The following is a 25,582-nucleotide window of genomic DNA, read 5'->3' as shown; positions in this document are numbered from 1 at the left end:
TTGATGTGGCAAGGGCTCACCAAATTCTGGAAAACAAGATTGTAGGTAATTGGTATTATTTTAAAAAAATCATTTTATTTATTAAAACTTTCTTATTTCCCAAGGCACTTCAGTAGCTTTCACAAAAATACATTTTTTTTTTAAAACCAGGTGAAACATATGCTTTTGGAGTACCATGGTAACATAATTAGAAAAGACAATTACATTGAACACAAAATATCTCCCAATAATGTTATGTGACTAAAATAAGCAACTCTGAAAGATTGTGAATGTGATTTACAATTCTTTCTTGTAATTTTCCCCATGATTAGGTACCACAAGAGGAACACATACAATCACATCTTTTTTTTTTTTTTTTTTTTTTTTGGCACTCAGAGAAGTGCTAGTGGCTAAGGCTGGTAAGGCCTTGTACAGTGGTGGGGGGCACAAGCCAGGAAGCTAAAGAAGTAGCCTTTCCCAGGTCTTTGCTGAAGGGCAAATAACTTAAGAAGGAGGAGACACAACAAACAAACAAACAAAAACAACAAAACCCCTCAATACAGTTTCGAGAGGGGAGACAATTTCTCACTGATACACTTCCTTCAAACCACAGATAAGAAGCTCTAGGAGTGAGGAGGCTTGATTTACACAGCAGTAGAAAACACAGAGAGCAGACTTGTGGGCCTGACAAGCCCAGTGCTTTGATCAGATGTAAACAAGCCTGCCCAGCAGTCATAGTGTGGTCACAAATCACCTGCCCGTGTTCTGCATCTGCTCAGAACTCTTCATCTGAATCATATTTACGTTTCCCTGAAGCCTGTGCTCCTCCCTGCCAGGGGATGCAACATCCCAGTTAATGTCCTTTGTAACTGAGAAAAGGTGAGAAATCAAACTCCCCCTGTGGAATATTTTTTTTCCTCTTAAGTTCATCATGTAGGGAAAGAAGGGAGAAAACTCAGACCTCCATTTTATCAGGGGCCTTTTCAGGTAGTCCAAGATTAAAATATATATCTAGCAGATGCCTCTTGTATTCTTCCAAATCCTACAGGATCCAGTGAGCCATCGGCTTCCTAGGAAGTGCCATGTCTATCACTGTAATAGTTAGGACATATACAAGTTGTCTGTAGGTAGCCATGGTGTCCCTGGAGGAACCGTATATATCCAGGATCATATATATGCATCCTGTGAGTGGGTATGATGCTCATCCACGAGCAAACCAGACACAGGGTCAACAGAATAAACAGCAAAGGCATTTGTCATTGTTGGACTCAGAGTCTGCACAGCCATTTCTGACAAGAGGCAGGCTTTCCTTTTCAGTTCCTCTCTCTCTGGAGGTTGTGTTAAAAGGCTGTGCTCTTAAGGATTGTGGGGCTTTCTTCACCATCCTTTAACATTCTTGTTTGGCTTGGGGTTTGCCTATATTTTATTCTATTAAAATAAGCAAAACAAATGTTAGGATCAAATCTGAAAAAGAAGCCTATCAGACTCAAAACAAACAAATATATCAGAAATGAGGATAACCTCACTGGGAAAGAAAAATCATACAGCAGATCTGAGATATTTTCTCCTAGTCTCTGCACTGTCCCAAAGCTGCTGTTGCCCTGGCAAAAATGTGTGTGGAGACATGTCCACACAGGATCAGATTATTGCCATTCATAACCCTCTGATGGCTAATCTGGCCCAAGGTATTTGTGAGAGAAAGTCTTCTGGGGGCTCCACTTCAAGGGGCTGGCCAGGCCCAGACCCAGTGCATCCTTACTGTGAGGAAGGAGGTCTCCTTACCCTTTGACCCTTAACATCTGGTCAATGGTGTCGGGGAGAGGGCTGCCGAAGCTTTCTGGGAAGAACAAGGTGAGGATGGCTGTCAGGATGGTCAGACTTCCCATGAGAATGTAGGGCAGGAAGCGATCATAGGCACCTGTGGCAGAGCAGACAGAAGCCCCAGCCCCAGGCTGCAGTGAGACTTGGTCTACCTCTGTCCTTTTTCACTTCCAGGACTTATAAAGGGGTCACTTTCCTTGCTGGACTCGGCCCTTCCCACAGCCTGAGATACCAGATTGGAATCTTGTACCTAGACACTCTCAGAACCCACAGCTGGCACAGGCATGGTGAGAGGGCCAGTCGTGCCCCCATGGTGCCAGGGAGAGATTCAGGGGAGCAGAGAAGCCAAGCCATGATGATTAGTCTATTTCTCAATGCTGTGTTTCCAAGGAACACGAGGTACTTGTCCAGGGATAGGAATAACTCTGCCACCTCTGCAGATGTGCCACAACCTGTTTGATTTGCCTTCAGGTGAGGCAAAAAGAATTTCTTCTTATTAGGTCTATGCCACATGCTCACAGAGCACTCTGGGTATTCTCAGGGTAGATGCCAGTTCTCTCCAAAGGTGTGCTGGCTAGGGATGTGCAGGGAAATAGCAGCTGCCATGAGGAAATAATTCTGAGGAAGAGAAAACTGGTGCACAGCCACATAAAGTGACACAAGCCTGTGTTAAGTGCTCCAAGCTACAATGATCCTCAGTGTATCACATTCCTTGAATGAACATCTTTCCCCTCATCTTTCCTGATCCCAAGAAGAAACATCCCCAGTTAAGTACTCTGGCTCCCTAAACTTTTCTGACGATTCTTAGGATAAAGAAATTATGCTCTCTGATGGAGGTCCTGTGTGGCCAAAACAGAAGCAAACTCCTCTTTCTCATCCATTTTTTAGCTACTCTATAGGTAGTTTTCTGTTTGGAAGCGAGAGCTTCCCCCACAGTGCCCTGGGACATGACCCCTCCCCAACCACAGATCCGTACTGGATGGATCCTATGTGCTCTGTGTGCTTGTTTTCCTGTGAGCAAGCCATCTCCAGCTCACATTAAAGCCAATTAGTGCTTCTGTCCCATCACTCCAGTGTGCCCTTGGCCCAGGGAACTTACCAAGGTAAACAAAGTAGGGAGACAGGATGCTGCCCAGGCGGGATGCTGTGGAGCTGACTCCCACACCCATGTTTCTGACCACTGTGGGGTATAGCTCAGCTGTGTACACGTAGACCATGGAGAAGGCAGAAGTGATACCAAACTTCCCTATCATCACCAGGACTGTAGCCAAGTAATGCAAGTCTGGAGGGGCAAAGGAAAGAAAATAGACACCAACTTAGGCTATGCTGCTGTTGAGAGTTCCATTTCCTTTTTTGATTTGGGGTCAGTTTCTATAACTTCCTGAGATAAGGGGCCATACCCAAGTTTTCACCCCAAGGTGGTTACTGAAAGGAGACTGGGGACCTACAACTATGTGGATATATACTGTCCTCAACTTAGAAGCCACCAGATTAAGCTCTTCACAGCCCAATCGACCTGCCTTCTAGTGCAGAAGTCATTACGGACATGTCTGTTGGGGAGCTGTCTGTTCTGTCACCCCAGAACTTCAGACTGCAGGTGCTGTAGAATGAACTAATGATTCTAGAGAAGTGGAGAACTCAACTCTAACTCATTTCATGGTTTCATTCTACTCAGACCTCAAAAACATTTAAAAACCATCTGAACTTTGGGATGATACTCCAATTTATCCTTCTTGCTGTCTAAACAAGGAGACATGAGGGTCCCTCTGAGCTCAGATCTGAACCTCTACATCCATTCCGGGGCTCCATAATACATCCTCTGCTCCTATGCAGAAGGTTCCCAGCCTGATGGGACCTAAAGTGACTACCAGAGGATCCTAAACCCATGGGTGCACTGAGGACTCCAGGCATAGCGATGGACAGATGAGGGCCCACTGACTCTCCTAAAATGGGTCAGAAAGGGCTCCTCCCACCAATCTGTGGGATAATGAAGACAATTTTAGAAAATCCTAACCATGACCTTTGGGACCTCCTCTTCCTCTCTCCCTCTTAGTTCTCACTAGTTCGCTCAAGCATGCCAGGCTCACTCCCTAACCCGTTTTTGCTTGTCTCTTCTTCCTGAAATGTTCTCCTGGACTTTCTCATAGCTGAACTGCCCCCTGTTTAGGCAGCTGTTCATGACCACTCTTATGTAAACTAGCTTCCCACTATACTTTATTTTTATTCATAGGAGGTAAGACAATCTGAAGAATAAAGAGCCTTTTATGTTTTCTCAACTAGGATGTAGGCTTCCTGAGGACACTAGTTTACATCTGTATCATTAGTACCAAGCCCAGTGCCTAGCCCACAGTATGTGCTCCACAGCATTGGTTGAATAAATAAAGCAGGGCTGGGAAAAGTAATGGGGATGCCCCCCACCCCATTCTGGAGAGGAAAATGAATATAATCGCATTAACCTGGATTTAGAGTAAAATTAACCAACAGCTTTAATGGGTGTTCCTTCCCATCCCTTCAAATCCCTGGCCATAAAGAATGTTCTGGTCTCACTAGGTACTTTTTCTTGATTTTCAGGCTAAGGATGCATATATGCAGGGGATCTGTGATGGGCTTCATTTTATTCTCTGAATTAACTAAGGAAGGTAGCCTGGGAGAGAGTGGGTGACTCAATGAAGACCTGTGACTGCTGATGCATATGTTCCCTACCTGGGGGCACCAGCTGCACGAAGAGAAGGACACTGCCACCCAGGAAGAGAGCAGTGGCCATGGAATAGCGCCGGGGCACATGTTGCAGCAGCAGCCAGGCTAACACGTATGCTGGGACTTCAACCACCGCCGAAAGAAAGCAGTTCAAATAGATGTCTCCATGCAAGTTAGGAGTATCAAGGGAAAGTCCAAAGTAGCCCACTGCAATGGTCAGCCTGCAATGGAGTGCAGAAGAAAGCTGGAGAAGCAGTATCTACTCTCCCATCTGCACAACTTGAAAAATGCAATTACTTTAGGACGTTCCAAACTACCCTAAGCAGAGACTAGGAAGGCAGCAGTAGATTTAACCCCAAACCTTACTTTGTAGAAGAAAAGACAACTCCCCCCAGCCCAGTATTTGGCATACTCTCAAAATGCATGAAACAGGAACTTACCTGTTTCATGCATTTTGAGAGTATGCCAAATACCAAGGGTTCCAGCCAAAGGACCAGATCTACCTCACTAAAAGAAATATTCCAGCCTGCATTTCATCCTCAAAACCCCTGAGATGAAGACTTTAGAAAAGCCTATTTCCCTATTCTATGAACCTCTCCAAACCTAGCAACTGCAGAAGGAGCTAGGGAATGAGTAAGGCAGTAGACACCAAGTCAGGAGCGACAGGATTGGAAAGATAATATCAATAAAGTGCATCATTAGATAAAACATTTGGAGAAAGACCCCCAGCAGATGATTGGTGGTGACCAGCCAGTAAGGGCTTGGTCAGAGGCAACTGGCACCACCCCCACTGTACTGTGGAGATAAGAAGGAGAGAGATGGTGGGGCCACAGCCTCTCATCTGCATGTCCTCCACTGTTTCCTGTGCCCTTACTGGGCCCTCTTCTCAGTAAGTATTCTCTGTTGATGACCCAGACCTTTATGCTGTTACCATGAAGGAAAAGAGTATGTCCACAGTTCCTGGGAAATTTAGAGAAGGGAGGCGTGGCTGGGTAAACCAAAAGTGGGTGACTCATCATGGGTTGGCATGTCTAAGGTGCAGCCTACACGCTAGTCCTGTCTTGAGGCAGACCTGGGAAGCAGTGCCCTGCCCTGGGGGACCGTGGCCCATTCCTTGGAAATGGGTGACTCATAGTGCATCCCAGTGAGCAAAATGACGGGCTCCCCAAAGCTGGTTGGTAGAGAGCAGTGGCCATGGAAGAGCGCTGGGGCACATGTTGCAGCAGCAGCCAGGCCAACACGTATGCTGGGACTTCAACCACCAACGAAAGAAAGCAGTTCTGATAGATGTCTCCATGTAAATTAGGAGCATCAAGGGAAAGTCCAAAGTAGCCCACTGCAATGATCAGCCTGCAATGGAGTGCAGAAATGAAGTCTGCCTCTGCCCTCCTCACCCATCCTACCACTATTCACCCAGGAGGCTTGGAGTCTCCTTTAATCCCAGGGTCTGGATATGAGAAAAAAGCTATCCAGACTCTTAGATGTGTTCCTTCTCTCTGGTAACTCACACATTCCTTCCTGACTCTTCATGAAGTGCCTTGTTAGATGGGATCTGATGAGGACATTTAGGCCATGGCCCTGACTCCAGGATAGTCTCTGAACATCCTAGAAGGAGCATATCCCACTTCCACATTTCCAGAAAGTCCTTAGACGTCTCTGTAGCCTTAAAAGACAATGTGTCTTCACTCAGATCCTTCTTAAAAGCCCCGGCTGGCCTGCTCAGACATTATCTGTGAGTAGGTAGAAGGGAGCAGGGGACAACAACTACTAAGCAAGGATGCGAAGTAAGCAATGATTCACCTGAGGTCGTGGGGAGATCCCCAGTGGTCCCTAGTTCTCAAACAGCCTCCACCACAGTTTTCATTCTCTTTTTCTGAGGTTCTATCACATTAAGAATTATGACATGCCCATTTCTTCCATCCATCACAGGACACATCCCTTTCATTTTCTGATGACACAGTCTCAATTTGGATCTGAGGCACATCTGCAAATAAGAGGCTCAAGAGCCACCTCCAGAAGCTGATTGCCTTCCTTTACAGAAGCCTCAGATATGTCTCACTTACGCACCACAGGATTATGGACATGATAGTGACTATTCGGATATTTCGGGTTCGGAACAGATCCAGGATGCGGTGGGACTGCTGCTTCTTGGAACGTAGGTCTTGTAACTGCAGGGACAATATGATTGGGGGCATGGGAAGGAAAGAAGGTTGAAGACTCAGAACATACAGTAACATAACGTAAACCTGGCATCATAGCTGTCTTGCTTCTCAGAGTTAGGGAGTGTGTTATCTTTCTTTCTTGAAAAGAACAGTAGCATAGTGATGATTTGGGGATGCTAAGTCTTCCTCAGGTCTTTGTCAATAACAAAGACAATGAAAATGAGGAATAAAGGGAGGTGACCAGTTCCTCAAAGAGCCCAGTGAAGTCGGAGGCCCAAGCAGACAGTTCCCTCGCTGCACCATCCCCATTCACCCATCAGTGGCCACATTCCAGGGAGGCCTCTAAGCATTCCTTCCTAAGGCTGGCTCCCTGCCCTCTGGGTCAGAGAGAGAAACTGGCTGTGCAGTTTATTGATATGACATTTTTAAAAGATTCATGTTTTGAGTCCTCCTACCATGTAGTTACTGGTCTGCTTCCAGGGGGAAAAAATTCAAATTGAAAAACAGGAAAATTGACCTGAGCTTCACCCAGAGTAACTTCCTATGAAATTCAGCACAGCCAAGGCCATTAATAAACCACATGTCTAAACATACTGATGTTGCTTTCTTAAGCAAACCCAGCTTTGGAGCTTGTTTTTCCCAAGTTAGCAGTTCAACAAAAGGTCAACTTTGGACTTAAAGGATCCCCTGAAATAGCCTCATTTCCTCAGAGATGCCAGTGGGGCTCATGGGTTCACAGAGACTGGCTCCTCACTTAAAAGTCACCAAGGCCAACTCATTTAAAAGCCTTCTGTGAAACACTCCTGCCCTAACCTCTGCTCCAGAGCCCTTTCCAATACGTGCTGAGTGAGAGCTGTTGCTAAGCCACCACTTAAGCTGGATGCCATCAAGGCTGTTGTTGGCCACTGGCCTCTTATAACTGGTCTCTCTTGAGCCTGGAGTCTGCATCCTGAGTCCTGAGAGTCTCTAACCCGCCGGCTGCTCACACTTCAGCATGATTGCTTGAGGCTTTTCCCACAGCCAGTCCCTAGTCTTCCTGTCAGACCACAGACAGATTCCAGAACCATATCAGTCAGCATTTATAGATCCTAACCTCTTGTTGTAGTCATGAGTTTGAGGGAAATGTCTGATGCAGAAGGGCAGAAGGAGAGGGAACAGGAAGGAAAAGCAAGAACCAGGAACAAGGCAGAGCCAAGAAGTGTTCATGGTGTGTGAGAACAGGGTTTGCAGAAAAGTGGAGAAGGAAGAGATGGACTTCAGAAGGGACCTGGCTTCAAAATGATATGCAACAACTAACCACCGAGGGTGAAAAGAGGCTGAACACTGCCAACGGCAAATCTAGTTGTGTTTTTTTTTTTTAATGCTATGTGCTGGATTACCTTTATGATGACAAATCACCTTAGGCATGAGAAACAATGATTTCCTGAAATGCTGACATTGTGTAAGGTCTATTTCTCATAAAGGATGTATTTTATTTATTTTATTATATAATTGCCTAGAAAGTAAAATGTATGAAAACATAAAAACCATGGGAAAGGAGAAACATGTTAGGCAGTTGGAAACTATTACTCAACTAATGAGTATTAAAACAGGGCATGTCTCAGGGAGACGTAGGGCTCAAGTTGGGCTGTGTGCTGCCATCCTCAAATCATGACCAGCGTAGCCCCCACTAGTTCCCACATGGTGCTTACCTCACTAGGGTCAAAGATGGTGGAGGGTGCAACAATTCCATTGATTTTGGCAGCTTTGCGAATGATCACCTCAGCCTCTTTGTATCGTCCCTGAGAGATGAGCCATCGAGGGGACTCAGGGATAAACCTAGAAGTTCAAATACAATCTCAGTGAGGCCTCCTGCCCAACAGCTGCCCAACAGACCAGTATAGTATAACTGGAAGTGGGAAATGAGTTTTCAGGTCCAAAGTTAGGTTTGTAGAGTGTTAGATGTTCACAAATCAGAAATAAAGAGATGGTTCACACCCAGTAAACCTGAGGTGCGAGCTCTAGGGTAGGCTATGGTGTATAAAACTTGGAGGGCCCTGCACAGGCTGAGGGGATTCCTACACTGGCTGGCCATCTTCATTTATGAAGAGTGGTGGTGCCCCCTGCTGGTTCTAAGAAGACAGGTACAAGATGGGATCTTGAAGCCTGGCTCCTGTTGAGGGCTCAGCCAGCCCTTACCCTACTATATTCATTTCCTGTTCCTAGCATCCACAGAAGCTTCTGCACTGGCCCATTGATCTCTATTTTCTCTTTACCCTTCCCCTAACTTATCTAACATACTTGGCCTCTGTACCTAGAGTAGCCTGGAACCTTGGCACTCACCAAGACCAGGTAGCCCTACAGACATAACTAGGTCCCATGATGAAGTATTTTCTTTCCCACTATGCCCTGAAATCTCCTCCACTCCTCGTGGGCCAGTAATCTCATCTTCCCTGACTCTAAAGGGTGATTCCTCTTCACTCTGACAAATGGCCTCTTCTCTGTCCAACCAGTCTACATTGCATGGCCTCTGCACGGCCACCCTGAGGATATCACTTTTGGAGCACTCTCTCATCTCCCCATGCCAAGGGATGAGGCCAGCAACACACTGCCAGAACCAGGGCTTTACTCTGTTGTTCTGGGGTCTGAGAACTTCCTGGAGTTCACACTAGACCCCAGCTTCTCACAGCTACTTCTCCCCACACTTAGATCAACCCAGAACAGGGCTGAGAACAAGTCTATTGATGTCTTGGGATTGTTTTGTTTTGGTTCTTCCAAGTGTGAAGAGAGACTCTGAAACAATATCAATAATCACACTTCCTGTCTCTGGGAGCCCAAATTTGAGGGCTGCTGCTGCCCTCTAGTGAAGGCCAGATGGAAGCCACCCTGCTGGAAAATACAGGGCCACACTCACCACCAGAGCGCAGCACACAGCACTCCGGGCACAGTCAGTGCCAGCAGCAGCATCCGCCAGTCTCTGATGAAGTAAGCAAACAGTGGCAGCACCATGAAGCCAAAGGCATAAAATATGCATACTCCTAACGTGGAGAATATAATACGAATTGACTTGCCAAGAATTTCAGTTCCTGTTCAAAACAAGGGAGGAGAGAAGTTAGCACTTTAATTTGGATTATTTTCTTATTAATCTTCCATGGTATCAGTTTCAACATAGAGACAAGGAGGCAGCCAGAATTATTTCTATGTTCCCAAGCCCTAGGGAGGAGATAGATTTGAACCCAGTCCAGTCCGACACACTCCTGGGAGTACCTCACTGAGTCCTCTCAGCCCCTTAGCCATTGTTCTATTGTGAAATGTCACCACTTTGCTCAGCCATATGCTAAAGATACCATGTTAGCGCCTTTCAATTTCTTATATGAGGAAGAAATCATTAAAGGCAAAGTCATTACTAAGTCCACACATGCTGACTATTATCCCTCGAGGAAAAAAATTCTATTATATGTGAAAAGAAAAAATAACCCTTTCAACAATATAACTCAAGGAACTCAAAGATTTTATTGCTGGAGTCTGATTTCTCCAAACAGTGAGACAGACAACCTTTTCATCGAGAACAGGCTGGACTGAGCAAAATCCTACAGTGTGTCCTCTGAATCAAAACCTGAAGGTGACTGAGGCCTGTTTATGCTCATCCACAGACATCACTGGCCACAGTGCTCTGCAGAGGTGGCAGTTCTCTTCCCCAGCAAGCCTGCCCATCACAGCCCTTACTTCCCTGGCATGCCTCCATCTTGCTCCAGCTACCTCAGTCTTGGTAGTGGTAGGCTTTAAAAAAGGATGTTTTCTGGTGAGTTCTAGCAAAATGGCAAAAATTACTAACAAGACCAAGGTGCCACACCTTGGAGGTCAGCAAAGAACCAGAAATCAGAAGTCAGGCTATTGTGCCACTGGGGATCCAAGGCTGGTCACTTGTCTGGCTTAGTTTCCTTGCTGATAAACTGGGTTCACCAGGAAGCTTTGGCCATTGTTGCTAAAGACCATTTCCCTTTGAGGAACATCAGAGCTGTCTCCAGAAAGGCAGGTGGTGGGATGACAGTGAAACACAGGATCGAGTACTCAACTCCAACTTGATGGCCATACCCAGGACAAATGCTGCCACGTAGTTGGAGATCTGGCCCATGCCTACAAGGACAAACAGCACAGTAAACATCTCGAAGTTCTTTGAGAAGATCTGTAGGAAGCTGAAGCCTGTCTGCATGCCCATGGTCACAAACAGCACGTTCTTCCGACCAAACCTGGAAAGGAAAGGAGAGTCACAGAGAACCAGCTGGGATAGGTAGCAGAAGGGGGTTCCATCAAGAGAAGGGGCTGTGGGCAGTGTTGCCAGTGTACCCAGTGCCCATACAGTCCCAGGTTCCCAGTCCCCATGCTGTTACTCCTCCCCGCTTCCCAGAACCAATGTGTAGCCTGGACACCACAGTCGTTCAAAAGGCAGTGCCACAATTATGATGATGATAGCAGGGGACTGAAACACATCAATTATGCTTAAATCATGCATTCACAATGACGTTTTAAAAAGAATCATATCATCTACAAACAGTGATGATTTGATCTCTTTCCTTCCTATTTTTCTTTTTTTAATTTCCTTCTCTTGCCCAATTTCTCTGGCTAGAATTTCTAGTGCTATATAGAATAAGAGTGATGAGAATGTTCATCCTTCTCTTGTTCTAGATTTTAAAAGAAATCTTTCAGTTTTTTTCCCATTCACTATGAAGTTGGCTTTGGGTTTGTCATATGAAGCTTTTATGATGTTGAAGTAAGTGCCTTCTGGCCCTAGTTTCTTGGGTGTTTTTATCATGAATGGGTGCTGAAGATTGTCAAAGGCTTTCTCTGCATATATTGAGATGACTATTGTGATTTTTGTCCTTGATTCCACTTATGTAATGAATTCTACTAATTGATTTGCATATGTTAAACCGTTCCTGCATCCCTGGAATGTGGCCATGATGTATAATCTTCTTAATATGTTGTTGAATACAACTTGCTAATATTTCATTGAGGATTTTTGTATCTAAGTTTATTAGGGATATTGACCTGTAGTGTCTGTAGTTTTCTTTCCTTGATGTAGCCTTATTTGGTTTTGGTATCAGGGTGATATTGGCTTCATAGAATGAATTTGGAAGTGATTGGCTCCTTTCTATTTCTAATAATTTCAGGAATATTGGCATTAGCTCCTCTTTAAAGTTCTTGGAGAATGCTTATGAGAGTTCATCTGGTCCTGGGCTTTTCTTTGTTGGAAGGATTATTAATCTTATTATTATTACTGTTTTGATCTCATTACTTGTTATTGGTCTGTTTAGTTATAAACAATCCTTTTGGTTCAATTTTGGCAGGTCTGTACTAGTCTAGAAATGTATCCATTTCTTCTAGATCTTCTAATTTATTGAAGTTTAAAATTTCAAAATAGCACCTAATTATGGACCTTTCTCTTGGTCTACTCAGGCTCACACATGAATATCTTTGGGAAACACACTCAGATATAACCAAAATAATGCTTCACCAAATTTCTGGTCATTCATTCTGCCCAATGTGATGCAGTTATCTTGTGTAAACTTCCCAGATACAAAACCCTTCCCTAGAATTAGCTTTCTACTCCTCTTATATAGTCTATTTTTTTTTTTAAAATGAGAATCTTGTTTTGGGGAATTTCTGCTTTCAGGATTTCAATATTCAGGATTTTAATCTTAGAATTGTGATTTTTCAGGATTTTAGACTTTAGGGATTATGGCATTTGGGATTGTGTCTTTGGGATTCTTCCATGAGGAAGTAGTTATTTTAAGAGTCACACTAGTTAGTTTAGTGGTTACTTATGGGTAAGGGAGGGTGCTGTAATTGAAATGGGGCACCTGGACAGGGCTTCTTGATGGACAACCAAGTTCTATTGCTTGCTTTCGTGGGGGTTACAAGATTATTTTTGTGGAATAATTCCTTAGGTCACACATTTGTTTGGTGTAGTTTTCTGTTATCTATGCTCATTTAAAAAGTACAAGTTGATGTTTTCTTTTGTTTTAGATGGGTTTACTTAAAATAGAGTATCACAAACAGGAGGAAGAGTCAATCTAGTGGGAAGATTACATCTGTCGAGCACTAGCTGACACCCACCTTATTCAGTGAGTGTACTGAGTATCTATTGTCCTAGGCACTGGGGACATTGCTTAAAAAAAAGATGTACTGTCTCTACCCTCCAGGAGCTTATAGTTTACTTGATCAGTCACACTTTCATCAACAGACAAACTGCTGAATATGCGATTACATACCCAGACAAGTGCACTGAAGAAATGGCTCCCAGGTCCACAAAAGTTCAAAAAGGCACTTATCCAGAACTGGGGTGGGGCTGGGGACTGGGCATTGGGGGAGGGTCTCCCTGACAACAGGACAATGAAGAGTCCCAAAGGGAAAGTAGCTGGTTGAAAACAGGGGATTAAGGGTATAGAAACCAAACTTTCAAAGATACTCAGTCTGGTGTTGAAGGGACACCAATATAAATCCTATGACAACACTTCATCTACCAGCTTTTAATAGGTACTATGAAGGAAAGTCACAGGAACCAGAGGATTGTAAACCTTCTATCCTGAGGAGCCCTGGGGGTGGCATGGGGAACACTATAGACTCTGAGAAGGACACACACCACTGTGGCTGGAGGGGCACAACAAACATGGGCTGGCATCATCTACGCCCAGATTTCAGAGGGAAGTAGGAACTAGACTGCGTGAGAGAATTTGGTGTTTTCCTTCAATGTAACAGTTTTTTTGTTTGTTTGTTTGTTTCTTTGTTGTTTTGATTGTCACAATTCAGGCAGGGGGTGCTAATAGCACCTAATGGGTAGAGGCCAGAGATGTAGCTAAATATTCTAAAAAGCCTAGGAAAGCTCCCCACCACAAAGAATTATTTGGTTGAAAACATTAATAGAGCTAGGTTGAGAAACCCGCGTGGAGAAGGATTTCCACCTGCATTGTTCTGTAATGAAGGTGCTCTACACACCAGTGGAGGGGAGGTGACAGCAAACTAACTACACAGCACACTGGTATGTATAACCTCTGCCCCACTTCCCTATCCAAGGTTCCCTAAAATGGTAGAGAAAAGAAGGTCCAGGAAGCTCTTAAGCAGCATCAGTCCTTAGCATTTGGGAACTGTAACTAGAAAAGCTTGCTTTTAAGTCTGTATGCAAAGTAGTAAACACATACATTTCTACAAAAAAACAGGACATATGAGTGCTTCTCAGTGAGTGCTGTGTCTCTCATGATTCATAAAGATGACTGAATAACGTCAGATAAAATGCTTTGGCAATCCAGGATTATTTAAATTGCTCTTGAACTTCAGACTTAATAATACGCCAGAAAGAAGGATAAACCTTTGTCCCATATCAAGAGTTACTGTTGAAGGCCTGACCCTATTGCTCTTAGGTAATTTCTTTGGCTTGCTTAGAGGCAGTAAGGTCAGAAGTGTTGATCCCACAGAGGACTAGGACTTCTCTGGTAGTACAGACAAGCTTGAGGGGTGGTATTTGGAGCTAAAGGAAGGGGCTACAGTTAGATCAGCCACACTTTAACTATTTCATTTCCTGGACTTAACTGATTCTACCTAAAAGAAAGTTCTGCTACCAAAAATTTAAAAAATGTTTGAAATGCAGTATGTTAGCCTCTCTATAGACTAAGGTGATCCTCCACATACTCATGAATTTTGTTTCACTTGTTTCCTTGGAAGTAGACCTTTTGGAAACTTTCCTCAGGTGACCATGGTGTTACATGTTAAGCAGGTTCTTAAGATGACCCATAAAGATCTACTTCAGCCATGACACAGTTGATCCAGAAAAACACATCAATTTTCCACTGTGAACTTGGGGAACTAGCTCCTCCCTGTTCACATTAACGCAAGTCCTCTGAGCCTCAATTGCCACTCCACTCCCAGAAAGTTTCCCTCATCTCCTAAGCTTGGTCCTGACCCTCTCCTTCTTACTCTGCACTCTCCTCTGGCCCTTATGTCTATGTTTAGGGTTCCGATGAGGGAACTACATGTGACAAATTCCCAAATAAACTTCTCCAGCCCGAACCTCTCTCAAGGTGCACCATACCCATACATCCAAACACATTAGGCAGGCCAGAAACCTTCCTCCCCTCCCTTTCCACTCACCCATTAGCCAAGTCCTATTGACTTTACCTCTCTACCCCCACACCCTAGGCCAAGCTACTGTCATCTTTTGCATGAACTATTGTGAAAAATCTCTTAATTTGTCTTTCCACAATCCCTCCTGCTTCTCTTCAATCCTTCCTCTACAAGGCTGCCATATCTTTTTTTAATTTTTTTTTTAGTTGATGGACCTTTATTTTGTTTGTTTATTTTTATGTGGTGCTGAGAATCAAACCCAGTGCCTCACACATGCTTGGCAAGCACTCTACCACTGAGCCACAACACCAGCCTGGTTGTCACGTCTTTAAAAAATACAAATCTGCTCACTACACTTGTTCAATAGCACCACACTGTTCTGTCACTGAAGCCCAAACTCCTCACCATGATGTGCTAAGCTGTGCTTGATCTTTTGCTCAGACTCTGCCTGCCTGGGAGCCCTCATTTATATACCACTCTCTGTTTCTACCACACTGAATTTTTTTTTTTTCCTATTCCTAAGCCTCCTTCTAGGCTTTAGTACATGCTGTTCTTCCTGCCCAGAATGCTCCTTCTTCTCTCTACCTTTTCAGTGAGCTAATTTCTACTCATCTTTCAACTCTCAGCTCATGCTTCATTCCTCAGGGAATCCTTGTGACTCCCCCTTTAGACACTCTGCAGCACCCTGTACTTCTCGGTATCACTACCCATGGCCAAGTATAACAATCATTTTCTCATCAGTAGTAGGATACATTCTGCTTTGCTAGAAGGTAAGTTCTAGGAGAGCAGGGCCTTGGAGCAGTAGTCCACACAAATTGGAGGATCAAGACTATCTGGGTCTAAAGCTTAACTTTGACCTTGCTGCTGAATATTCTTGGGCACATACATTATCTAACCCATGTTTTACTTCTCCACTTATAAAATGGGAATAATGATAGTTCCTACTTCCTAGGGTTATTAGGACACAATTATTTGGTTTTCTAAAAAAATCCATATAGTACTTATGACAGAGTGTGGCACATATTGGGCACATCTTTGTTAAACCAATAAATAATTAGTCAATGCTTAACACTAGATAAAAAATCTAGAGAAGTAAAGGCCTTTCCTGGACGAGGGCCAGTGTCTCTGACCCAGCTAGAATCGTCAGTCTGTGAACTCTTTAATGCTTACTGGAAACTACAGAAATTTTTCTGATGTTAATCACTAGATGAAACTTTGGAAAAGATAGATTTAGTGAGAAATTCACATAAATTTTTCATGGGTAAAGACTTAACAATAATCCATAGATGCAAATTATACCAAAACATTACCCTGAGTTTGTGCCACAAAATAAAGCAGAATTGACCCTAAGGGAAGATGTTCTCATCCTTAACTTCTCTATGGGAGCCCAACCAGCCAGGAGGATGCTGGTTAACCTTTTTCCTGGGTGACACACTGATTCTGTGGGTGTTTCCTTTGTGGCACTGTGGCCAAGGACTTGCTGAAGGCCATTGTTTTCAACTTCAGGGTTCTGTGGGACAGACCCTGAAGCTTCAGGGAAGTAAATATAGCACAATGGACCCCTTGGTGGATGGGGGAGCTTATATATAGTCCCTATTATTTTGCACATATTTCTTTTTTTTAAATTTTAGTTTCACCTGATAGTACAAAGATCTTGACATATCATACATTTGAATCAGATGGGGTTTGATTTCTCATTTTTCTGAGTGTACAGGTTGCAGAATCACATTGGTCATGTAGTCACGTATATACATACAGCAATAATAATGTCTATTTTATTCCGCTGTCCTTCCTTTCCCCCCTTTCCCTCCCCTCCCCTCCCATCACACTCTCTACCCAATCTAATGTGACACACTTCTTTTTCCCCCCCTCACATCATCATACATGTATTCTGTATAATAATGAGGGTCTCCTTCCATCTTCCGTGCAATTTCTCTTCTCCCTCCCTTTTTGGTACATATTTCAGTGGTTTTTTTGGATATCCTGCGCCAGAATGGACCCTGAGTTAAAAGTTTTAGAATTGGGTTGTGGTTTGATCCTTAGCACCATATGAAAAAATGTAATCAACAAAATAAAGTTATTGTGTCCATCTATCTACAACTAAAAATATATTTTTAGAAGTTTTAGAATTATGCCAATACCCTGCTTATGACAAATGCATAAAGAAAATATTTGTTCTTCTTGTCTTACAGTAAGTGCATAACCTCAGGCCTCTTAGTTAAGGGGCCTCAGTCTTGAGGACATAAAAGAGTTCTGCACTTCACACCTCTGCTGGCTGGTGAGATCTCTCACCTTATACAGAGAATGCTGGTTTTCTTGGGAATTCAGAGGTAGCCACCATGGTACAACCTACAGATCTCCAAGACAGAACATTTGCTTCTTCCATCTCAGGGACATCAGAGTGCCAAATCACCCAATGAAAGTGAGCCAGGCTAGTACAGAAGTGAATCATGGTATAAAAATTGGTCACTGCATCATGGATACACTCTGCTTAGATAGATCAGGTTTCTTTACTTGGCAAGAGTTAGAGAGAGGGGACGAAGAATGTTAGCTCATTTGACTTGGTATGGAGTTTATACCAGACACAGCTTTCTGTTCTTTTAAAATATAAGGCCCTCAGCTGAGAGAACAGTACAATCTGAAGTCAAGACCAGGCACATGCTACTTGCTTGGTGCCATGGTGCCCTGCAGCTGCAGGAGGCAGATACCTTACCTGTCTGAGAGCTGCCCAGAAATGAAAGAGCCCAGCAGCACACCCGCAAAAAACAAGGAGATGGTAAGCGGGGGCTTCCAGTCATCTTCACACACCAGGTTCCACTGAAAGAGGAGCAAAGGGATATATCACTCACCTCTTTGAAAAAAGGTCTTAAATTTAAGGTTTCTTGGAAAATGAAATCAGGATGTTCTACATTCCTGCATGATCTGGTGTAAAAATTCACCCAGGCAATGGTCACTTGAGCAGCAGAGCAGACAGCAGGTGACCTCTCCCTCCCCACCCTGTCTTTCATAGTTTGGGCTCCATTATCCTGCTTCCATTGAGGAAGAAAGAGAGGCAGGGAGGAACATTCTGCCCAAATGCCAAACTCATGTAGCAAGTTCTCTTATGCTCATGCCTAAGAATGTGGACAGAGTCCAGAACTGTGGAAGAGGCAGAGTATGCTTTACTCAGTGGGCTTCAAGTTACTGGAGGGGTGAGGGAGTGGTGAGCCTAAAGGTCAAAGCATCCTACAAGGGTCTGAGCACAGTGTACACCATCTGGACCCACTCCCTTAGCTCTGCTCACACTTCCAACCTGGGCCAATGACCTCTATCCTTATTTTGACATTTGGAGCTAGAATCCAATTGCTATATACCAACAATACTAGGCCCAACTGCAGTTGAGAGCTCTGAGCTGGGAGTTAGGAAACCCAGTTTTAAGTTTCACTCAAGTGTTAGCTTCTTGTCTAACTGCAGACAAGTCCACCCTACCTCCCACAACACACACACATACTGTGCCTAAACTTTCCTGTTGTAAGACAAGAGATTGAGGTAGGGAACGGGCTATGCTGCTCAAGTTTCCATACATAGTGTGTGACTCCCTCTATATTATTACTAGGAACAAGAAAAAAGATCTGAAGGCAGGAAGGAGTACATGGGGATTAAGTTAGACACAGACTTTAGGTTATCCCAGCCTAATAAACCAAAAGAAGAAATCAAGCTGAAACAAGAAACTTTGGTTCCAAGAAAAATGTTTTCAGAACAGAGGCTGCGCACGGTAGTAACCTTTGCAGGCTTCTCACATGCACGGTCACCCTTCTGGGAATTCAGACCCTTGCCAGCTTGGCACTAGGCTACTGCCTGCCTTCCATGGAGCCTGCTGGTTCCCCAGTAACCAACAAAGACAGGGGGAAGGTGTAGATCCTGGAACAAAGCATCTCTTACAGGTCAGAAACAGAGGCTGAAGCAAGTCTGCTCTGTCTTGTTGGGCTGTGTGTGCATATAGCCTCTGGACACCTCTAGAGGGGTTGGATGTCTGGGCACAAAGAACACTTGCAGTGACAAGGTTCTCTCAGGTGCTGCTGTCTCTCCACTTTGGAATAAGCATTTGCCTGGATGGGCTGAGTATGGTGATGATTCCCAACCCAGGGAAGAACTGGGGTCAGTGAACACCCAAATGTGGAGGAAGCCTAGCAGGAGTCAAGGACCCTGAGTACCTAGACTAGAATGCTCAGGATGCTACAGCCTTCCCACCTGTGCACCTCAGTGATGTCATCTCTTTGGTGGGTAGATGAGTGTCCTAGGGCAGGTCCAATCACCCATGGCTGCTAAAGCCAAAACTGGGACTAGTGGGGAGACAAAGCTGAGGGAGTCATGACAGGGTACCAGCATCTAAACTTCAGGAGTCAGATTATGGATACTGAGTATGATGGGATGTTACTTTTGAAACAACAAAGATGAAAAGAAGGATTCAAAGCCAACAGCTGTTTCTCAACAGGTCTACCACAAGGACTTGGGAGTGATTCAGCTAAGTTAGACTAGAGATGCTCACAGGCTTCTTCAGTGAGTTCTGGTGTTGTAGACCCCAGCTGGGTCTCTATAAAACAGGTTTCCCGAGAATATAAGACTAGCAAGGCTGGGGGACACCCAAACCCAGGGCAGACGGCTCTTCAAAGGACAGGATGACCACAGACATTTGGGATTGGCCTGGAGCATCTCAGGCTCCTCATTCCCCCTCCTCCCTTTGGTACAGCCTGTCCTAGGTTAAGGCAAGTGCGTAAGTTACAGTGCCCTCTACCCACCACTGAGTGTCCTTGACAACTCTCAGAGTCTGGCTTTGGGCTCTCTGGAAGCCAACTTACATTAAGGTCTCTTTCTTAGTGACCACAGCGGGGTCTGTGAGTAGGGTCAGGCAAGGTGATAGGTCTCAAAAATGAACACAAAGAGCAGACATGAAATCGGTCCCACCAACCAGCCAATCAATCCATTCACTTACCTGCCAACCACCAGACAGACTTAAGTGGACTCTAGGACATGGTCTGAATCCTCTTGAGGGTGGGGAGGAGGTAAGAAGCCAACAGAGTCTAGGCTAAGTACTTCCCACTTAATGTGTCTGCGAAGGAACATAGTATTCTATACTGAGCTCCCCAATTACCTAAATCAGCTATAGAACAACTTTTTGATGTCTCTACTTGGCTCGTGGGATGGGCTGTACTGGCTGATAGCAACAAGTGTCAATGTTCAAACAGAATGTGTGGATTTGAGATTTAGGACCCAAGTCTAGCATCATTACCCCTCAGCTGGGTGGGCTGGGAAAGCAGGTCCAACTTGAAAGAATCTGGGAGCAACTTTGGTGAGGGGCCTAGACTTGCTGTTCTTCCTGGTCAGAACTGAGCCTTTCTAGCAATGATGGCTTCAGAGTTATATATATGTATATGTCCGAGCTTTTCAAGTTGTGCACTTTAGATATTTCGTTTTCTTTATAAATTTATGCCTCAAGCTGTTAAACTTTTTATGAGAGGGAGAACTGCATCTCTTGTACCTTGTATGTTACTGGCATTGCTTTTCAATTATGGGATGTACAGAAATAACATAGTTCCCTGGGACTAAATGTTCTTACCTGTGAACTGGCTGGAAGGGAAAAGAGATAGGGTCTGTGCCCATAAGGTGAATATTCTTCCCTGAGATGTACCTAGGCTGAGCGCATCAATGGTCAAGCACCCTGGTAGGCACCATGTGTTACAGAAGACCACGTATTCTTGTCCTGCCTCCCACTGCAATTAATGGTGGATCCTTGCCAGGTATCATGGCACAAGCCTGTAGTCCCAGCTACTTAGGACATGGAGGCAGAAGGATGATTTGGGCCCATGGGTTTAAGACCAGCCTGGGAAACATAGAGAGACTTTGTTTTAAAAAAATAAATTAATACTAGATCCTTGCCCCTTGGCCATCAGGGCAAAGACAAAAAAAATATTTGCTACCATATCCTCTACAATGCCTGGTGGTGATGCCCTCTGTGGAGGAGTAGCTCATGAACTATTTGGTACATGAATGAATGAGCGAATGGACAAATAAAAGGGCTGCTAACCTTCAACATCATAGTATTCTTTGAGCTTGGTCCTAAGTCTTATCTCCTCAAAGTCCAAATGAACCCTACATTTCAATCTCTACAATAAATTCTTTTGTTTCCTGACCCCCTTGCCTGTCAACTCTCAGAACTTGGACCCAGGGTGATAGTTCTGAGCTAGCTAGAGAAGGGGCTCAGTCTGACCACTCATGGCCAGATGGGTCCACTATGATTAATTGCTGTGGGTTGGGGGGAACACGGGGTCTAGCAAGTGGCTTCTCTGGTTTGCCATAGGGCTGTAAAGGCATGGGTAAGGTTCTGTGCTTCCCCCAAGAAAGTGCGGCAAAGGCACAGGTTTCAGGTCTCTCTCTCTCTGGTCTTTCCAGCCTAGAATCAGTCTGGCCCAGCTTCCCAGGGTGCTGGTTTTTTTTGTCCACATAGGCTTGTGGATAACAGTGGGGGCTCTCCCATCTCCCAAGACCATCTAGGCATGAAACAAGACTGAAAGAAAATCTAATTCAGGAAAAAAGCAAGTGAGTCAGAGTCCTGCCAAGGACTGGGCCCTGGGGTTTCTGGAGAGGAGGGACACGAAGGGAGCAAGGTGATACAGAGGACTGCCAGGTCTCAGCTGAAGGAGCCCCAACTTGTAGGTGCCAGAAAGTTTAGAAGTTTCTCAAAGACACTTTCTGCCTGCAGGTCGGTTTGGGCTGTGTTGAAATCAAAGAACAGGTAGGCTCTGCAGCCAGAAAAATTAACCCAGTTCCCAGAGGAAGGGGACAGCCCTGGTTTGAGAAGCACTGAAAGGTGAGCTGGATGATTGAGGGGCCAGAAGAAGGGTCTGCTAGAAGTATGTATATCACTAAACCACTCCTGAAACATAGGTGCATAAATCTCTTTCACCTCATAGTGTCCCCTTCTTTCTACTAATCCTAATGCCTTGATCCAGATACACACAGCACCAAGCTCTAGTCAATGGGGTGGAGAATCACTTTTCTTTTAAAACATTCTAGTCAATCCTTTTGGCTTCTTCCAAGTTTCCCTTCTATGAATTAAACTAGCCATTTTTCTTAGTTCTTAAATTTCAGATTTCTTAAATTATTCATTAAAGTGTAAAAACTTTCCCAAATGGAAATTTCCCCTGCATTCAATACTGTGTGGAGATAAGGGAGATGCAAAGTTGGACTTTAACTTGAAAAAAGAAAAAAAAAGAAGAGCTGAGGTTTTAGTTGTCTATCAAATATGAATAGATACTCAAAACTAGTGTATTACAAACACCTCTATGTTTCCTTTGGGTCAGAGGGCAGGCTTGGAGACATTAGCAAGCATGGGACTAGCTGCAGCAGTCAGCAGGCCTGTCTGGGTTGAAAGATAATGAGCCTTAGAACAAGTCATCAGAATATTGATGAAGCAGCTTCCAATAGTGACTATTCCCTTAAGAGGAACCAGCAGCCTTGAACTTCCAGTCAAGCATTCCTGATCCCAAACAAAGAGCTAGGTAAAGCATTAATCTTGCCTCCCTGCAAATACTGACCTGTAAGTAGGTAAAAGGGCACATAGCTCTTGCGAAACTGCTTACACAGCTAAATGAAGTCTAAGCATACATATATAAAACAGTTTGACACTGACAGCAAAGTAGGGTCAGAAGGGTCAGGACAATTCCACATAGCTGACCACTGAGAGCTAGCTCATCAATGAAATCATCACTCTGGGGAGAAGGCAGGATAGCGACAACAAAGTAGGAACAAATGACTTAAATAAGCAGGAACACTTAAGATTAGGGGGAAATCCCAAGAGGTACCATGAGGTGATTCTGACCTCAGGCCTCCCCTTTCTTTGGGCGCCACAAGTAGAATTCCTAGATCATAGAGCCTGGCTTCCTTCTGTGATCTATGCCTGCAACCCCAGGTACAGACTCTGCTTTCACAGTTTTCACTGGCTTCTGGGGAGGTAACAGATACACTTGTGAGTGTATAAAACAGAATTTGGGACAATTTGAAATTCTGATTCTTTGTGCACTCATGGGTCACAAAGCAGTAGGCTGCTTCCACTTAGTGACTCTTTTGTCAAGGAGTGATGCTTCAGGACACTGGAAAGATGTCACTACTGGAAAGATGTCACCTAGTAGGGTGAGAAATCCCAGTGGGGCTTACTTAGGTCACATTCCTCTTACTTTTATATGGAATAAGCAGATATAGGTGCTGACGATGTCAAATTTCTAAATAATTACAGAAAACACATATGTGCACACAGTGAGTCTCCTGGGGCAACTCTCAGACTCTACCCTTGAAGAGTGACAGCCCTCAGAAGCAACAGACCTTGGCCTTCAGAGTCCCTGTAAGGTTCTTTGATGCTCTAGGAATATCAGTACCTGCCTCCAGCAGGGTGTGATGCCAGGCCAGGACCCATGACTTCTGCCATCATTTCTTTCCCTCTGCCCTCCTGTTACATTTCCTGTGATTGCCATCTTGAATACTCTGAATTCATTCAGAGGCAACCTCCTCAAGGAAGCCTTCCTTAACCATTCCTAATCTGATATGCAGTGAACCTAGTGGCCCAAAGCCTATCAAGGAGGGCTCTTTTCACTGACCTGCTTACTCAGTTCTTCTGAGGCTCCAGGGAATTAGTGTAATTACCTTAGTAAGTCTCAAAGTACATCCACATGCACCATTACCATCAAATGACTATGGGTTCACCTGGGGACAGATAAAGCTACCCAAAAGGAAAACCCAAGGGGCTGGAGAATAAGAAAGGTACTGCCTACCTTCAGTCCCTATGAACTGAGGTTAGTTTTATGCTTTCACTAAATCTGACCAATTATTTTTGACTGAATACATCATCAGGTGCATGGGTCTTTAAAAAGGTACAGCTTCCCATGGGCCAAAGGAAAACAATTCTTCACAGGGTATGTCCAGACTGTGAGGGAAGATAGTTTTCTACATATGCTTCCTTTAACTTTAAAAGTTCTGAAAAGAATAGTTATTTCTTTTCTCTGAACAGATGCCAAATGGCAGGTCAAAATGGTGACAAGTCCTGAACTCCGCTCCTCATCATTTCCACTACCATCTAGAGAAAAGCTGGATCACTCAGCATCTTAGAGCATCTCCCAAGGGCTGCCAGGGCCTTCTTGGTTCCATTTCCAATGTGGCCATCAGGATTCAGGGCCAGCCTGACACTCTTGTTGTGAGGGTCATGCTCTGGCTGGAAGTCAACTCCCAGGTACTCCTAAGCCACCTGGCTGGAGGATGCTCATCACCAGGGTATCCTGTGTTGAAGGGAAGGTGACAGCGTCCTGTGCACACCTGGGGGTGGGAGGGTTCAAAGACCACATCTGTCTGCTCTGTGTCATCAGACCCTGGTGGGGGGCTGCCACCCACCTCGGTCACGATGGTGGACAGGTAGACGTCCTGGCTGAATTCCCAGCCATCCAGGCAGCTCTCCTGCTCCAGCTGCTCCAGGTCCACGTCGCGTCCCGGTTCCAACCCGAGCGCTGAGAAGTTGGAGATGGTAGCTAGCCGGTAGCGGCGGCAGCTGTGGGGCACCTCGCGATCGTCCTGCAGCACCAGCGGGATACTGTGGTTGCGCCACGCGCTGCTCAGATTCGCGGTGTCCGGCACACGGCAGTGGTGCTCCGGGGTCCCCGTCAGAAACACGACTGACATACCGTTGAAGCCATTGGGGATGATGCTGGCACTGAGCAGGAAGAAGATGAGGCGCTGGAAGGGCCCCCACTCGCCCAGGAAGGCGGTCACCTCCTCGTAGTCCCGCATGTTGTCCTCAGCGGCCCGGGGACCACTGGGGACACCGCGGCGCGCGGGGGCGGGGCGCTGCGGGCGTGTGCGCACCCGCCGCCCGAGAGAACAAGGGAGCAAGGAACGCACCGGAGACCCCCCTCCGACTCGGGAGGCTCGCGAGCTCCCGCTGTCGCCGCCACCGCGGCCCGGGCGCCGCGGCCTGCCTTACATAGGGCGCGAGGCCGGGGCGGGTTCCGAGCCTGGGCCGCAAGGCTCGCCCCGCCCCCGCCGGCAGACAGTGCGGCAGGCGGGGGCCGGGGGAGGGTGACGCGGTGGGCGGCCTCGCGCCGGGTGCGCCCGAGGCAGGGGCGTGGTCTTGCCTCCGGCGGGGCCGCGCGGGCGGGGCTTCCGCGGTCCAGCCACCCACGTGCCCGGACGGGGCGCCGCGGCTCTGGGTCTCCGCTGCCCGGCGGGCCAGCTCCCAACCTACTGCCCAGAGAGGGAAGGCGACTGGCCTAGACTCTGAGGGACAGCCCTGCCCTTGACATGGCCTATCTTTATGGGAGTGATAGATTATTCTGAAATTGGGACGCTACCGCAATAGTGAGGCTAAAGCAAGGACTTAATGCTAACCCCTTTTTGTTTTCTCCTTTCCTTTTCTTTTTCCCTTCCCCTCCCATCTTCCCCGATGCCTCCTGCATGCTAAGCAAGGGCTCTACCACTGAGTTACAACTCCAGCCCTTCACAGGCCCTTTCTATATTTTTGTTCTGTAAGAAATCCTTTTGTTGAAAGGGGTGACACTGGGGAATGATTTTGGCCAAATTATATTTGTTATATTGTGGGCATGGATGAATATGTAACAATAAATCCCGCTATTATGTACAACTATAATGCACCAATAAAAAATATGGAAAAAAGAACACACTTAAAAAAAAGTCATTGTGTTGTTCTTTAACTTGTTCAAAAAAATGTAAAAATTTAACTTCAAGATCACTAAGGATCCCAGCCCAAGAGTAAATGTTCCCCTTGCAGATTAGTTATTCTTGTACAG

The 25,582-nt window shown here is 45.3% G+C and overlaps 1 protein-coding gene across 3 annotated transcripts; it reads right to left on the bottom strand.

Moving 5' to 3' along the window:
• Positions 1 to 106: 106 nt before the first annotated feature.
• On the bottom strand, positions 107 to 24,824 carry Slc22a5 (solute carrier family 22 member 5). Of its 3 annotated transcripts, none has more exons than XM_076856444.2 (10): positions 24,174 to 24,824; positions 17,470 to 17,573; positions 10,734 to 10,888; positions 9,553 to 9,724; positions 8,351 to 8,477; positions 6,565 to 6,665; positions 4,504 to 4,718; positions 2,900 to 3,082; positions 1,762 to 1,897; positions 107 to 1,407 (listed from the first exon to the last, which is right to left on the bottom strand). In XM_076856444.2, exons 1-10 carry the CDS (start codon positions 24,564 to 24,566, stop codon positions 1,320 to 1,322), a joined length of 1,674 nt encoding a protein of 557 aa, XP_076712559.2. In that variant the 5' UTR covers positions 24,567 to 24,824; the 3' UTR covers positions 107 to 1,319. The 3 variants fall into 3 exon arrangements, with proteins under 3 accessions (XP_076712559.2, XP_076712560.2, XP_076712561.1); XM_076856445.2 differs by having other exon boundaries at positions 10,734 to 10,775; positions 24,174 to 24,261; XM_076856446.2 differs by lacking the exons at positions 10,734 to 10,888; positions 17,470 to 17,573; positions 24,174 to 24,824 and adding an exon at positions 10,492 to 10,569.
• Between the last annotated feature and the right edge of the window lie 758 nt (positions 24,825 to 25,582).

This window comes from Callospermophilus lateralis, chromosome 5, assembly GCF_048772815.1.
Source record: "Callospermophilus lateralis isolate mCalLat2 chromosome 5, mCalLat2.hap1, whole genome shotgun sequence".
NCBI lineage: Eukaryota > Metazoa > Chordata > Mammalia > Rodentia > Sciuridae > Callospermophilus > Callospermophilus lateralis.
The sequence above is the reverse complement of the archived record's forward strand: the minus strand, read 5'-3'. Positions and strand labels throughout refer to the sequence as shown.

What these genes read in the sequence shown, in the direction of transcription:
- Slc22a5 (XM_076856444.2), bottom strand. Translation starts at nt 24,566, where the DNA reads ATGCGGGACTACGAGGAGGTGACCGCCTTCCTGGGCGAGTGGGGGCCC. An exon ending in CGTGGCAGCATTTGTCCTGG is followed by an intron (nt 9,725 to 10,733) that starts GTATGGCCATCA and finishes TGTTTTGAACAG; the next exon opens with GAACTGAAATTCTTGGCAAG. An exon ending in CGTGCAGCTGGTGCCCCCAG is followed by an intron (nt 3,083 to 4,503) that starts GTAGGGAACATA and finishes TTGCCCCTCCAG; the next exon opens with ACTTGCATTACTTGGCTACA.